The sequence below is a fragment of the Haliaeetus albicilla genome, chromosome 11 (genome assembly GCF_947461875.1).
Source record: "Haliaeetus albicilla chromosome 11, bHalAlb1.1, whole genome shotgun sequence".
NCBI classification, from domain to species: domain Eukaryota; kingdom Metazoa; phylum Chordata; class Aves; order Accipitriformes; family Accipitridae; genus Haliaeetus; species Haliaeetus albicilla.
The window spans coordinates 29956195-29972839 of record NC_091493.1 but is presented as its reverse complement, the minus strand read 5'-3'; the positions used below and the strand labels follow the sequence as shown (position 1 = coordinate 29972839).

Genomic DNA, 16645 nt, shown 5'->3' with positions numbered 1-16645 from the left:
AGAATAGAGCTCCCTGGCACTACAAGGCTTGAGACAGAAAGCAGTCTCTATCCCCAGCATATTACACAAGGGCCAGATTCTAACCCACCTACACACAGCGAATCAAAACTCAACTCCCACTAGCTGTGGAGTAAGGTGTGACCCAGTGCAAGTGCAAGTGGCTAAAAAAAAGCCACAAGCAAATAAACAAAGTAGCATCCAGAAACAAAAAACAACTGAGAGAGGCTAGGAAGCAGCAAAGCTGTCAACAAAAAGCTCAGAGACCAGCTCTCTGGGACATGAAGAAAGGGGTAGGGGCTTTGTGCAGAAAAGTAGACCAACATGGGCTGAAATGGTGATTTGCTCTTTCAGGAATTTCCTACACAAGACAGACAAACCACTCAGGCCCCTGCACCTCCTCTCCCCCAATAAAATCAGAATTACAGCACTGTCCTAACTTCAGAGGCTGTAGGAAGGACTGAAAATTACCAGGTACTCGGTCATCAGCACAATGTGGGGGGCAGTGAACCTCCTCTGACAGCGAAGATAGAATATATTTAAAACTGCACTTAAGCAAGTGTTCACCAACCCCCCTACTCCTCCCCTACACAGTGAGGTACAGCTGCACAGCACTGCTGTTCTGGTAAATCAGGCTTTCTTCTGCACCAGACAGCCAAGGTTGACTTGCAGCTATGCATGCCACATCCTTTCAGCTTCTGCACCTGTGTTTGTGAACCTGTGGCACATGAAGCCATCACCTGAGGCACATGAGGTACTTAATGCACACCTACCTGCCCCCCACAATCCTTGCTCAGGGACACTGTGAGCAAATTAAGCTTAAAGCCAAGAGTACCTGAGGGTTTCAATAGTACAGCTGCCATCCCTGCCCTCAAAAAACAGCGTCAAAGGTTATGAGAGTGGAGGGCTACAGAGAAGATTCAGAACAAAACCAAGTGATGGGATTTAGAAGTGCGAGGAAAAAAGTTCCAAATGGGGCAGAAGAGAGAGCAACAGAGAAAATGAGGAGCTGCATCACTAGAATAGCCAGAAGGGTAAAGAAACCCAGACACCCAGATTTTCAAGACACCACGTCCAAAATGCCTTACCATACCCATTACAGCTGCTGATTCCAAGCACTGCAGGCAACCTGCTACCGGACTGTAGATGTCTGAAAGGCCCTTGGGAAGCAGCCTCAGACACAAGGGAGGATAATGGGAAGAGAGGAAAATGAAAGGAAAAAGAAACTGGACAGAGATCAAACCCTCCCCCATGGAACTGAGCAATAGATTCTTTGAGTGCCCTTAACAACATGGGCCTCCCGGGAGAGCTGAAGGCTCCTAGCGCCACTGGGAGGGTGCTTGGCATTTCCCCAGGATCAGACCAAAAATAACGGGCTTTTCTACATGCCTGAGAGTCTAAATAAAAACAAAACACAAATGACAATCTAATATTGTAACATAATTTCAGATTCCGTTATAAATCTTAACTTCATTAAACTGATTGTATTATGGGGGGGAAAAAAAAAAATCATTTAGCATCCCTGCTGTTTATTTTATTTCCTGCTGACACAATGATTTAAATTGATTAAAAAGTCTTCTCAATTATTTTTCAAAATGTAAAAATATCAAACCAGTCTAATCCTAACTAACTACAATGAGCCTTTCAAATAACTGGGTCTATTTAGAACTGCATATGTAGGGTCCGTAAGAGCAGTTTCTAGTGACATCGAATGCATGTTAACATACCCACAGAACTGTACTCCCAGCACGGACTACTTCACTCCTCTAGTGAGTTTTTAGAACTCAGCTTCTGTCCCAGAAACGCTTTCAGAAGGAACGAACATTAAATAAGTGATACTGTATGTTACAATAAATCTCTGCAAATTTTTCATCCCAGTCCAAAAACCAGGCAAAACTTTTGTCAAGAGCAAATTAAAAAAAAGCAAAATTAATTTCTAATCTAATACAGGTTGGATAATTGATTTGCGCGGTTTTTGGCTTTTAGCTATGTGTTAAATGGGATTTTTTCAAAAAAGTTTCCCTTTATTTTGAGTTTATTACGAACTCCAGGTCACAATGACTGTGATTCTCCACATATTTCTGCAGGTGGGTAATTTTCAGTACCTAAATGTCCCTGACTAAAGCAAGACTGCATATTTTTAAATATATTCAGCTTTTAACTCACAGCATGCCACACTAGGTCTTTAAAATACCCATGCAAAACACTACACATACACATAGATAATGTCCCAAGGACTGCAGAGGGGAACCCCCTGCAGCAATCTGCATGCTGTCAGTTGCACAACTGACATGAAGGAAGAGACAACTTGAGCCAAAACATCCTCCTTTAAAAATGCATCATGTAAATCAGAAGTAACGAAGCAATGTTTTCCCTCTTATCTGCACACCCCTGTTTGGGGTAGAAAAAAATTATTTTGCTGGGACTGGGAGACCATTGTAGTTCTACAAGATTTGCTCCACCATTGGCATCCAGAGCTGGGCTGCCTGTTCCTCAGAACTTTCTGGGTGTTTGTGCCATGACAGCACAGAGCCTGTTGGGAAGAAATAGCTGTCATGTCTGGGCTGCAAATGCTGAAGGGTAATGCTTGGATTTAAACTATGAATTAAAGACCATCCAGGCTCTGTAAATACCCTGTGCCACATAATCATGGATCATTTGGTTCAATAAACACCAGTAACAATGCACGTGTCAATTTCTAAAAGTGTGTAAATAAAGGAGAAAAAAAAAAAACTACTGTGCTTTGCCAAGGTTGCTTGAGACACATTTTTACAGGAGGCTTTTAAATGACAAGATCTGCACGAGATCTAAATGCGTAATTTCTCTACACTAACTAAACACCTTGAGACAAAAGCAATCTAAGAACATCTCTTGTCCACACACGAAACCTAAGTTTTGCCCCTCATCAAGGACTTGATATTTAATTCAAAGTCCGTTCTAACTCCAGGAGACAGAACTTGGATTGTCCGTTTGATTTTAACGGGAAAGGATGATACAGAGCCTTCCTTAAACAAGGCTGATGCTATACTCAGTGTCATACAAAACACACTGCAGCGAATTTGGAGGCACCCTGAACTTCACAGTTGTCACTTCCCGGCACTGCAGCCATCTGGAAGGCCTGCCATCTCCTACAGCAAGTGCAAGCTGCTACGACTTGTGCTAAAAGAAACTTCCATTTCCAACTGTGAGTATAAGGTCTGAGCTCCCCAAAAGACCTGCTCTGGTCTCTGCCTGGAGCAGACCTGATGCTGGTCACTCCCTGAAGCCGAAACAAGCATGGGAGGCAACATGCTGGGTAACACTCTAACGATTCAATTTGGCCTCAGTACTTCTTGTATAATGAAGGTTTTAAGTAAGACTAGAAAGTATCTTTTCTGCTTCTCTGTTGCCTTTCCCCTCCACATCAATATATTCAGCCTGTGACGCTAAACGGCCCAGCGGGCTGGTCTCAGCACAGAAAGATGCCCATGAGAGCTGTCCCTGGGGGCTCTGTGCCGGCAGGGCACACTGAGCACCCAGGCCCCAGGGACAGTGAGTGCTCTGCATCCCTCTCTAGCCTACAGGCTGCTGGATTCGGTGCTAAGGGGCTCCTGAGGGGGATGTGCTTTCAGCCCTCCTCTGGAGAAGGGCAGGTTGCCATGACAAAGGCCTTTGAGAGAAAGAGGTGTGGGATGGAAACATAGTATGTGAGAAACCTGGAGGGGAAAAATACAGATCTCAATTCAGCATTTGCCATCATTTCCCAACACAAAGTCACTGGGATTTGGGACTTTGGTTCATGGGAAACAGTAAAGGGCTACAACTGCCCTGAAATGGGGAGAGGCTAGATGAAGGAGGGAAGCAAATGTAAAAATGCAGCATACAAAGAGCTCAGGATATGCTGATCCTGATGAAGAAAACTTCCCCACAGCAAGGTGTCCTAACATCACCTCAAACAATCTTTATTATCAAATGCTGCCAAAGCAGAATCACTTCAAGCAAAGGCACCTTTCCCCTAGGCCTTTACAGGTCCTTCCCAATGGCCTTAAGAAAGCTTTAATCACCTGAGCCACCTGCCACCATTTTATGGATTGCATAGGCCTTGCTGCAGTAAAAGAAAGCTTGCAATTGCCTTTTCAAAATTATACTTTATCTTTCTAAAGCTTCTCTATCCCAGAAGGTCTCAACAAGGTCTGAACAATTCTACTGAAGGGAGCAAAGGAAAACAAAAAGAACAGGAACAAGAGGGGAGAGGCAGATCCTACCACAGCACCAAGTGATAGGCTTAATCCTGTTGTGTCTTCTAAATTCAAGAAACCAAGAAATGTGGCATTGCATAATAAGAGAAATGTTAAAAATGTGGAGTTTTACAATTACCAAGCAATCAGAAAGCTGGGAAATCCCACTGCCCTGAAAGGCAGACTGAAAGACAACTTCGTTTTCCTGAACTGAATTTTTAACACATTGTACAGAGCAGCCAGTCATCTCCCTCTCTCCCATTTGTTGCAGGGGATCCATTTCAAAACATCATTTCCTTGCTTCAAATCATGCCTGTCATTACAATCCCAAAGCACCCAGGCTGCACGCATGCTATCCCTTAAAAGCAGTGACTTCTGGGTTGGAAAGACATCAGCTGTATATAATGGGAATAGCTATTACCTACGTCCTCCCTATGAACAGATCTCCCTATTCCCCTTCCCTCTGCAGCATCTGAGCCTTGGCACAGAGTCAGCTGGCATTGCCACTTCAGATACAGCTCCCCTGTGTCCCCTCTGCTCTCAGCGCTATGGATCCAGAATGGATGCTGTACTTGTGTGTCCCAGCTCTGAATCCCCCTGTGCTCAGGCTCTTCCCATTTTCCCCACAGGGTAAGTTTCTCTCCTCTGCCTCCAGCTCTTCTCCAGCTTCACCCTCCTGGCCAGCCCTGCACCCCACGCTTTCCTGTCTGCATCGTACCTGTTGGCAATACTTGCATTGCTGCCACTGCCGCTGTGTTTCCTTGCCCGGCTCAGCCTCCGCGTGGGCTTTGGGTCTTGTAGTCCAGGACTTGGAACTGAGGGGAAGGTCGAGGCATAGCCATGTTCGCACTCTGCATAAGAATCAACAGGCAGGGCATAAAAAAAAGAAAGAAAAGGGTCATTAAAAAAAAAAAAAGGAAAAGAAAAGAAAAAAAAAAAGAAGTCAGCAGGCAGGCCTCACCACTAACCCGTCAGCCTAGCTGGGGAGGCCCTTAACCATAACAGCTCAGGGAAATGACTGATGATGTATTCAGAGGGAAGTGGACTGGGAGGTGGAGAAAAGAGAGGAAGGGGAGTGTAAAGGCTCTGCCAACCTTGGAGGAAGGACACCACCACTCAAACACCTGAAAACATCAAAGGAAAACATGACAGCACAGAGAGCACCTCATCTCTCTCCTCCTGTCCAAGCTATCTGAACCGGACAAACCAGGCGTATTTCACTGTGCCATCGAGGCTGCTGCAAAGCCAGAGCCACCCACCACCATCCTTCCTGCCCGGTGGGAAACTTTCACACCAATCCCCACTTTTCCTTCCAGAAATCGCCTTCACCTCAATCTCCCCCCCTCTGCAAAAGCCCTCCACCTCAGCCACCACCTCCAGGAGGACCTGTCAGCCCCATCCCTCATCGAACCCCCCACGGTTGGGGATTTACCACCAGCCCACCAGCAAACACTTGCTCTGATCCCCTTCTCCAGGGTCACTCTCACCCCTCCGGGGGGAATCTCTGACCCCAACCCCGCTCCAACCCCTCCCCCCCCCCCGGCCCCCCTCCTGGAGGACGGCTATCCCAGCACCCCTCCTCCCCCCATTACCTCTCTCCCTTCGCTCCAGATACTCGGCCGCCTCCAGCAGCCGCTGGATGTTGATCATCTGGACCTGCTCCATGGCCCCCAGGCCGGCAGCCGGGGGACTCCGCGGCCCCGGGCCCCCCTCCGCCCCCACGCTCCCAGCTCCCCCGCTGGAAACGGGGGCGGCTGCGGCGGGGGGGAGCGAGGGATCGCCGTCTCTCCCCAGTCCCCGGGCCTCCTCACACCGACGGCCCTCTCGTCCCGGGGGGGCGGCTCTCCTGGCAGGGCGACGGGTGGGCGCGCGGAGGCGGCGAGGGAACACGCGAGGGAACGCCGGAGGAAGGACGGGGGCCGGGGTCCTCCCCGCCGAGGGAGGCGGCGAGGCGACAGTTATTCCTGGCCCAGACCCGTCCCAGCGCTGCCCCCACCTGCGAACCCCGCTCCGGCCCGGCCCGCGGCCCGCCCCGCCGCTCCCGGCCGGGATTTACCCCCACTTCGGGCCCTGCCAGCATCCAACCCCCTCGGCCCCCTGCGCCTCGCCGGGCTGGCTGGCGGGCGGGCTGGCTCCCGGGCTGGCTGGCTCCCTCGCTCGCTCGCCCCCCGGCCCGGAGCGGCCCCTCAGCCCCGCGGCGGGACCGGCCCCTCAGGCCGCCCCGCCCCGCCGCGCGCGCCCGCCGCCCCCGCCGCCTCGCACCACTTTGTTTACCTCTGCCCAGGGCTCACGGGAGGGGGAGGGGCGCCGCCCGCCGCCGCGGGGCCGCCTGGGAAGTGTAGTTCCCCAGCTGCCGCTGAGCACTGTGGGACGGTGGCTGTCCGGGGTCGTCACCGGGCCCCACACAGACCCCGCTCGCTCCTTCCTTCCTTCCTTCCTTCTTTCTTCCTTCCTTCCTTCCCCGGCCGGGGCTGGGAGCGCCCTCCGGGCCCAAACCCCCTCCCCGGGGCAACGGCCCGTGCGCCCTCGCGCCTGAGGCGACGGCTCCGTGCCCAGCCAGGCTGCCAGGTGAGGGTGGCCAGGCCCTTGAGGAGATGGCCGTGCGCCAACCCAGGCCCTGAGGCGAGGGTGGTCTGCCCCGTCCTGTCCTCGCTGCCAGCTCGCAGCCCCTGGTGCATCAGCGGCGCAAACCCCCCCAGTCCGTAGGCCCGGCTGTAAACGGTGGGGCGGCGAGCGGGCATGGCTTCCCTCCACCGCACCACCGCCGGCTGGGGCAGACACCCGTGGGCCACAGGTGCTGCCACACCACAGCCGCCTGCAGGCCAGAGCTCCACGCCCCACCAGCACCCTGGGGGCGAGACGGACATCGCCTGGGAGGCAGGAGGGACCCGCAGCCGCTTCATCCCTCTCCTTGCAAACACCAGGGCTTTCCGCAGGTAGAAGTGCCAGGACCGGGGCAAGAATAAAGCAAAGAAAGGCTACAAAAGAAAAAGCTGCAGCCACAGGGTGGGAGCTTTCCACATGTCACCTGTGGAGATGTAACTAAAAGCAAGGTGCCAGGCCCTGGGAAGTCATACCTGGAGTGACCGATACGGTTTTTCTGATGGGAGGCAGAGGTGCAAGTCCCATTTTTTAATGGGAACACAGTCCTTTGAGACCATAGACAACAGATGTCACAGACAGCAATCTCACTATGGGGACCATTCTGTATATTTGAAGCAGCACATAAACAAGTAACAACAGTGACCATCTCAACATTTTAATAAACCCTGTCACACCTACACCTTGCAGTCTGATCTCCACTCTTCTCAGCATCTTGGTAATGTATTTATGTCCTGATTTTCATACAGGCAGAAACTCTCATGATCACTTCTGTGGCTGAATTTTGCCAACTACTTCAGCATTTGCTGGAATGGAGCTTAAAAAACGGTTAGCGTTTAACTGTATGATACTAAAATATTTCATCTACACTCATAAAGGGAACAATCGGAGAACATTCAAAATCAGACTCAGAACATCCAGGGTAAAAATCTGAATCTCAAACTGATACTGACTTAGAAACCGTCCAAGGATTGTTTTGTAGTTCTAATTGGGATTATGTTTCATGGCTCTGAACTTTTAGGCTATGACTGCAAGCATTCCTCCATCAGAATGGAAGCTGGAAAAGTACCTTTAAAAAAACACAGAAAAGCTGAGACTCTCAATTAATGGCTTGTGTCTGGTAGCAAGAGCTTTAAGCAGAGCACAAAATGTCAGGAGACTGAGGATGAAGTTGCAAGAGTTGGCAGCACTCAACTTGAGAAGGCCTGAAAAAAGGTGGATTCAGGGTAGCTAACTTTTCTTTAAACACATTTCGCTGATTCACCATTTCTGAGGTTTCCTCAGAAAACTGCAGGCTTGCAGCTGATGGAGGTAAAAATAATACCACTATTCAGTTCTTACACAGCCCTTTTCAACTCCGAATCTCAAAGGGTTGATTTGTTTTGTTTCTCTTAAGATGGGACAGTTGAAGAATAAAGGAAGCTGGGACACCTTCAGGGACATACCTCCCTCATTCTGCACTGCGGAAAAGCAAGCCCCAGCCCTCACTCAGGCAGGACAGCCTCTGTTCACGTACGTACACCGAGCCAGACCACAGCACTTGTAAAAATTGGCTTTTGTGTGGGGCAGAACTCAGGGAAGGAAGTATTCTCTCTCCCCACCTCTTTTTGCTACACTGGAAACTGCTAATAGAGCAGATTGTTAAAAGCACATGGAAAGTTTCAAATTTGAGCAGTCTCAGGGAGTACTTTTATGATCTTGGATTACTCACAAAGGGAAAAGGACACAGGTGCACACACCACTCTGCAACAGCGGGGTTAATGCAAGAGCATTTCTGGGCTGTAACTGTGCTTCATCTAACCTGCTTCCAAAACCAGGGAGCCATTTGCCTCCCAGGATTAGCAATACTAAACATTAAAAAAACCCAACACCGCCTCCCCCCCCCCAGAAAAAAAACCAACCCATGATGAAGCCCCAAAATCACTGCATGACAGGTTCTTGTCAGCATCCACCACTCGTTTTTCTGATGGCACATTTGGAGATAATGTGGTGCCACTTTAGGGATTAAATAGGGAAAGCCATGGCTGGAAAATGAAGGGGTAGTTTAGGAACATATCAAAGTGTCAGCTTCCTGAAGCTAGTTCAATATACAAAACAAGAGAGTATGAAGGAGGGGGACACTGATACACATAGTGAATTAAATCAGCACTGGAATGAAGTAAGAGCAGGATCAGTTCTGTGTGAAATGGTGTAGGATCAGCTCTTCCATTTACACATCAGCTCAGCTTCCAAGTCTTTGTTTCTGAAGTAAACAATGTACAATTAGAAAAAAAATTCTGTGTGAAACAAAGACAAATTTGAGAATAAACTGTGGGACATCTTCCCAAAGAAGGAGCCCTGAAGAGGCAGGCAAGCCAACCACGGAACCACAGCAGATCTGCAAAATCTTTCAGTTGCCATCCCAAGTGCTCGTGTGGGCAGGTCAGCCTGCAAAATGCCAGAGTTGTATGTGAGAGAAACAAAAGTGGGTGGAAAGTGAATGGCACGAAGGGGCCCGATGCTATTCAACTGCTGACCAGAAACCCCCCAAAGTCACATTTTAAATGTGGTTGAGCAATCCACAGGCAACACTGGGGAGGGGCTAAGGGAAAAGTATTTTAGGGGAGAATGAGATCATTTAATTTAGTGGCTCCGAATGATCCGTAAGTACAGTTTTCTGATTATAAGTGCTTGCTGCTTGGCATCCCTTCTGGCAGCTGTGATTCACTTTCATTGTGTGTTCTGCTGCTTCGCCCTTTAGAAAGGGGCTTTTTACATTTTATTAAATGGCACTTCGGCAGCCCTCCATTTCCAGCCTTAATAATGGATTTGTTAATCTCCCTGATAGCCTTTCCCTCCTCCTTAGCAACAATTTAAATATCCAAGAAGAAATCTGCAGTGCAGAAATCAATTAATATTTACATCTGAAACGCTGCTGTACTATTTTAATCAACTAGAACAGATGTGGTCTGTTTTTTACCAACATCACCATCACTTGCATTAAACTAGCATCTTCCATCAGGGAAATCTTCTAAGACCTTTCCAGAAAGTAATGTTTTAAGCTTCTCAAACCTGCAATGACTTTAGCTCTTTTCTTTCCACTCTGCAGGAAGGGAAACTGAGGTGTAAGCAGCATAATCGCTTGCCTGAAGACACACCCTTAGCTAGAGGTGGAACAGGAACACAGCTCACGAATCGAGATGCCCAACCCTCTGCTTTGAACACAAGGCTTAGAAATAACACAATGCTTTGCAACGTTGAAGTTATTTTCAATAAGGGCAATGCCTTTGGTTAAACTGCCTAGTTTCCCATCCCTTCAGCTTTTTCAAAAATCCTCCTATTCCCAACTCTTTGCAACCTCTGGGAGGAACATAAACATGGCAACAGTTGCAAGAGCTTCCTTTGCCCACCTTCACACAAACCCTGCAAATTCTTAATATTGCTTTCAAAGCCTTGAAACCTAACACCCCTGCAACCAAGGCATGAACAGAGATCCCCAATAGGAATCATTCTCTGCTGCTCCCAAATTAGTGAAAAGATTCATTGATTCCCCAAATTTCTGAGGACAGCAGATCCATAAAACTCCTCAGTTTTTCTAGCCAGGGGAACAACGGCTCTGGCATACCTGAATATCCCACCTACCAGCACACACTGTAACAACCAGGTCTCTGTTCTTGTACTCATGACTGTACTCATGACTGTAGCAGCTCAGCATTGGAGGACGTGCAGCAGCGGGCTGGAGAACATCCCAAGTCCCACCTACTCAACACCCTTCCAATGCTTGCAATACCTTCAGTAAGGGACCTACACCGCCTATAGGACGTGGCCTCATTTCTTATCCATGAGCCTCATTCTTTCGCAAGGCATCAGATAATCCCTTTCAGCACTCCCACTGCTGCCTGGAACCCATCCACCGGTGAGGACAGACGTTTCTCAGAGCCAAACCACCTGGATATCCAAGAGTCTGAACAGGAATAAAGCGCGTGCTATATACCTCACTCTGGTTCGAAGAGCAAGCTCTGCCAATCAATAAGGCAAAAGCCACAGGTGCACCGGCTCTTCGGGCTACTTGCTCCTTTCCTCTGGGAGATGTGTTGCTCTGTTTTCAGACCTGCGCTGTGCCCCAGTTTATTCTGAGTCAGTGACTTATTCTGTGACTTTGGTCAAGTCACTCGACTGATCCAGCTGCAAAATTAAGTAAGAGGACCTCCCATGAGAAAAAAATATACCATATACAGGATGGGGTCCCTCAGCTAAATAAGAAGGTAGGGTTCTCCAGGCAACGGCAGAAGGTACTTCTCCACCAGCTCTCAGGATGCTCTGCTGACAAAGGATGTGATCGGTTCTCAGCAGCGCTTCTGGCACAGTCCCACAGTTTTACCTCTGCCCTATCATTTCTCCTGCTGTGGCTTCCTTCTGAATTTTACGCTGAGGCCCAAACAGCATGAGTCAAAATAACCCAACCTGGAAGTGGCTAACACATGAATCACTGTGGCCAGGTCACGAACCATGAGGAATGAAAGGGGTTTATTTTGAGCTGGATGAAAAATATATAAATAAAGGAGCCCTGTACTGCTCCATATATCACATCACCATAAGATTCAAGACCATCTATACTGACCTTGAGCCACATGTTCAGCCCTCATTGATCCAATGGCACGTCTGTGCACAGACTGAAGGCAGTCTCGGCTCCTTCTGCCCTCCGCTAATCATAGTTTTCTGATACTTCTTTACTTTGGCGTGTCAGAGAAAGACCCCAAACAGCACATAAACAACGGAAGGAGACACATGACAAAGATACTGTTGACTCACCCTCAAGGCTCAGTTTTCCTCTCCTTCAGAGAGGATTATTCAGGAGCAAAGGACAAATCTAAGGTCACCCATTTGTTATTCCTGGTCAGAAGGTCAATAAACATAGCCAGCACTTAAGAAGATCTAGCTATCTTCCGTGAGGGGCCAAAGTCCACTGTCCCTTGCGTGCACACCTCTACCAGACTTGTGAGTAAGGACACCACTCTTACAGTGGCTTGCTCGCCTTCATGCTTTTAAAAGAGGATATGGCAACATAGGTCTGTATCTGTAGTGAGATCAGTATGTATTACATACCATGTCTATTACAGGTAAGTCATCATATCCGAAGAAGTCATCATGTGTTTATGCAACTCCTACTGACAAAAGTGTGAGTCCACACACACAAAGGGGATGCTTGGCACGTACTAAAACTTCAGCTGAGTTTACTCCAGGTCCCTCTAAAGACATTTTCCAAACTCCAGCATTTCAGCTGCTACAGATTTCCAGCCACGCTTATTCATGAAGTGGCATTTGCAGAGGTTACAGATACACCAACAGAGCTGCCCTCAGCACAACTTTCATTTCTGAAAACAGCCACTGTAATTTTTTTCATGTGATGTTTCTATTCCTTAGATACCAAGCTTAAATTTCTAGAAACAGGTCATTTGGAAACCTTTCATGTCAGTTAGCAAGGTGTGTTGGGATTGGGTTTTGTGGTCTCACCGTAAGAACTGCAGCAAGCAGGCAGGCAGCACTGTTATTCATTTCCAGAGGCTCAACTGGAAAAATAATTCAGTTATATTTCAGTAGCTAAAATAATCCAGTTTACCCAAGGAGTCTGATAACAGAACTCTAGGCTCCCTCGTCACCTTACCGTAATACAGATAATTTTTATTCCAATTTTTTTTTAAGGCAAGTGAATACTACAAGGGTGGTTTCACTGCTGGTGCTGAAAGGGCACCCCTGAAGCATAGTCTCCCCCTGCCATAGCCCTGACGGTACATCCTACTCTGCTCCGTGGCTCTCAGCCCTGCGGTTCTGTTTCCACACCATCCAGCCAACCCATAGCCCCTCTGCTATTATTCATGACCATGACAATGGGATGTGGGATTTATAAATGCAAAAAAATAATCTCCTTATTTCTCCCTGGGCACCAAGCAGGTAGGAAACTCCTGCCTTAACTGGAAGTCCTGCCCTAGACATGGAAGGCTCCGCCAACCACCTCACACCACTGACCTGCAGGCAGAGGTGGGAAACCGGTGTTTTGCGGGCAGAAAAGGGCCTCGTAGCTGCTCCTCTACCACCAGAAGGTGTGACATGCACACTCTGGGATATCCAAGGGTTTGGATCCGCAAGAGACAGGGTTGCCTCTATGTCTCAGGGGGCCCTTCTACCAAATAGCATCCACTCCTCCTTGGGACAGTGTTTTAGAAAGGTGAACAACCGGGTACAGCCACCAAAGGCTTGGAAGAACAAATGCGGGCACTGAGTGCGGTTTATCAGAAACTGCGTAGAACTACTAGGAGAACCACCTGATCTCACCCAGCCATAATAGCCCTTCCTTAAATTCCTGCCTTTGGCTCCCGAAGCCCTTCACCTTCCACACAGCTGCGATGCTGATCCCAGCCAGCATCCCAGTGCTTCACCCAGCCCTGTCCCTCGTCCTGGCCAGGAGGAGACACATCTACCTGTTACCTCTGCTTTTTTTAAGACTGTGTTTCCTTGGGGCAGGGCACTGTCATTCCCCTACGTGTACAGCACCTAGCACAACAGGGCTGTGACTCAGCCACCTTCCTGATGGGAGTAACACCAAAATAGCTTGTTACAGCCCTGCGTAACACTGTGGTCAAATGACCTGGGCATTCTGCAGGAAGCAGGTGAGCACCGAGTCTGCCTGCAACCGAGTTCGGCCTCAGTCTCCATCACCAAACTTTTTTGAGCTGGTCTCCTCTGTTATTGCTAATTGCCAGGTCAGAGACTGTAACGAGGAGTCACCAGCCATTACCAACGTCTCTGCCAGGCCGCCAGCACGGGATGCACTGAGCAATTGCTCCTGCGCTGGCAGATGAAAGGGCATAGTGTCTATCCTCTTGGTGCAATAACCTGAGCTCCGCATGCAAATCTCTTCCCAGTAGGACTATCTATATATGTTAGGATATAATCCTCCTGCTTCTGCAGCTATTCCTTAGTTTAAATAGGGCCCGTAACGCTCAGAGATTGTTTTCCAATCCCAGCAGCATTTTTCTTTGTTTGGGAGCAACACGTAACAGCTGCCTGGTTTACGACGGTCACGTTCTGAACAGCACGTTCGATAGTTGAGCCTTCGGTTAAATAGGACTTTTCAACCTAAAATGTCCTGATAGCAAATTAAAATATTGAAAGGTTTTGCAGAATTGCCTAATGAAAGTGGGGATTTTCAGTACTATGACCATGACGATTGTTATGAAAGCTTCAGTGAAAACAAGTGCTCAGGAATGGAGCTGTTTGGATGGAAACTCCTCTTTTCAAAATTTAGCAATAAAAAATCCTGTATCCTGCTGTCCTGCTCATTTTCCAGTTCCAAACAAGGAACCGCATAAAATGATGCATTTTTAAATGGAGCGTATAAAAGATCAGATACTATCCATCTCAACGGCTAGAAAAATTCTACACCCTCCCCCTCCCGCAAAAAAGCACAGTTTTGACCGTTCCCCTGCAAGACAAGAGCACTCTTAAAGAAAAAAACAAAACCAAACCAGCAGTCTCACACTTGATTTCCAAAGCAGCGGTGTTGCTGCTTTCACACGCAAACCCGATTTCTGCTGGTAACTCCTGTCATTTTCCTGCTCACAGCCGCTGGCCGCGGTGCAGCTTAGCTCCTCAGACGCAGGGCTTTGCAGATTCATTACGAAACAACGATTAGCACGTGAGAAAAAAAAACCACCTCAATATTAATTCAACTTTGGAAAACAGCAAATATCAGCCTGGATTTGTTCTGGGCAAGCGGAGAACAAGGGCTTTCAGCCCATCACCACCGCGGCTTTAGCAGCAGAGCAGCTTCTCCGCAGCGGGATCCCCTTCCCTGGAAGCCTGCGTGCACGCAGCCGTTCCCGCAGGACAAGGGCACCCTATATTGTCACCTGCGTGGGACCTATAGCTGCCATAGGGGGGTGAGCGGCAAGGGGAGGGTGACGGTGCGATGGAGACGCGGGGCGAGGGACTCGCTGACCCCTTCGTAAAGTTAAACGAAAAAGAAAACGCAGCACACGCTCCACGAAGAGGAGGAAAAAAGGGGAAAACAGAAAACTGGGGAGGAAGAAAAAACGAGGAAAAAAAAATTATATTAAAAAAAAAAGAAACAGAAAATAAAATCGATCAAAATAAAGACTAAAAGAAAGAGTAACGGAGAAAGCCCAGGAAAACAAGGGCAAAGCGCCGGCGGGGGGAGCGGAGCACGGGGCTCCCGGCGGCCTCTGCATGTGACACCCCCCGGGGGAACAGCGGCCCCCGGCGCCCCCGGGCTCGCCTCCTCCCCCCCCCACGGGCCCCGCGCCCCCCCGCCGCTCCGCTCCGCGCCCGCTCCGCGCCCCGCTCGGCAACGCGTGACGTCACACGGGGGACCCCGGCGCCGCGCATTGGCGGAGCGGGACGCGCGGCCCCGCCCCTCGGGAGGCCGCCGCCAATCAGCGCGGCGAGCTGCCTCCATGTGCGAACCATGTGGCTGCGGGGGCGGGGCGTCGGCGGGCGCAGCGCCGCGGGGCCGCGGGTGTCCGCTCCGCGCGTGGGGCTCCGCGGGCGCGCACCGCCGCGGGGGGCACCGCGGCCCCCTTTGTTCCCAGGGCGGCTGTTCCCTACGGTGCCGCGGTCCCCCGCGGCCCGCTCGGGAGACCGCTCCGCAGGGGAAAGGCCCAGGCTACGCGCACCCTCCGCGCCCGCGGAGCAGGGGGGGCCGGCGGGCGCGACCGGCCGCCGCCCCGCACCGGGCGCTCGCCCTGCCCTGCCCTGCCCTGCCCTGCGCTCCCCTCCCCGCCGGCTACCTGGCGAGCGCTGCCGCTTGCCTACGTGACTCTGCCCATGCCCCGGCGGGGGGGAGCGGGGACGTGTCACCGCCTCCTCCCCCGCCGCTCCGGCTCCGCCACCGGCTCCGGCTCCGCGCGGCGCTCGCCGCCCCCCCCCCCCCCGCAGACCCCTCTCCGCGCCCCCCCTCTCCCCGAGAAGCGGCGATGCCCCCCGCCCGCCGTCCCGCTCCGCTCTCCATCCCAAACTTTTCCCCCCGGGCCCGGCCTCCCCGGTCGCGGCCGGGTGTGTGTGGGGGGGTGTCCCACGCGTGCCTCCGCCGCGGGGCGTGCAGGCCAGCCCCGGCGCCCTTTGTCACTGCGCCCCCGGCCCCTGCAGCCAGCCAAAAGTTTGGGTTATCATTTTTCTCACACACCCCCCCCCACGGCCGGTCACGCACACGCGCGGCCACGAGCCCACACTCACTTTTATTCTCCTTCTCGATCCGCTCCAGGTAGCTGGCGGCCTCCAGCAGCACCTGCACGTTGTAGAGGAAGGTGTCCATGCCCGCCGCGGGGCCCGTGTTGCAGATGTCCCCGAGGGGGCACCGGGCCCCACCGGCCGCCCCCGCGCCCCGCGGCTCCCTCCGCGGCCGGCCGCGCTTCCCCATGCCCCGCCGCGCCGCCGCCGCCGCCGCCGCCTCCCCGTGCGGCGCTGCGCGCGCGCCTGTCCGTCTGTCCGTCTTCTGCCGGCGAGCCCGGCGGCCGCCGCGGTCCTAGCGCTGCCGCCGCCCGCCCCGGCGCTCTGTCGCCCCACGGGCCGCCGCCGCCGCCGTCCCGCCCCCCCCCACACCCCCCACCCCCCGCCCGCCGCGGCCCGGCCCGGCCGCGCCTGCGGAGTGCGAGCGCTGGCGGCTGCCCGGCTCTCGGGGCGGCGGGGGGGGGACGACACACGGGACCGGCAGCCCCGGGATGTCCTGTACCCCCCCCCCCCCCCCCTCCGGCAGCGGCGACGACCCCCTGGAACCGGGAGGAGGGGGGGCGGTGGTGGTGGCACCGCGGCCCGGGGACGGTGGCACGGCGCTG

At 51.6% G+C, this 16645-nt stretch overlaps 1 protein-coding gene across 3 annotated transcripts in view; it reads right to left on the bottom strand.

The window, feature by feature from the left end:
* MXI1 (MAX interactor 1, dimerization protein) overlaps positions 1-16369 on the bottom strand; it is a 57884-nt gene extending 41515 nt beyond the window's left edge. Inside the window, exons 1-2 of one of the 3 annotated variants that reach the window (XM_069796946.1) lie at positions 16047-16369; positions 4933-5065 (exon numbers count right to left, since the gene is read on the bottom strand). In XM_069796946.1, coding sequence (XP_069653047.1) covers positions 4933-5065; positions 16047-16230 — 317 coding nt within the window. In that variant the 5' untranslated portion in view covers positions 16231-16369. Of the gene's footprint in view, positions 1-4932; positions 5066-5806; positions 6382-16046 lie in introns of those variants that run through there. The other 2 variants (XM_069796945.1, XM_069796947.1) reach the window with 2 other exon arrangements.
* Positions 16370-16645: the final 276 nt, after the last annotated feature.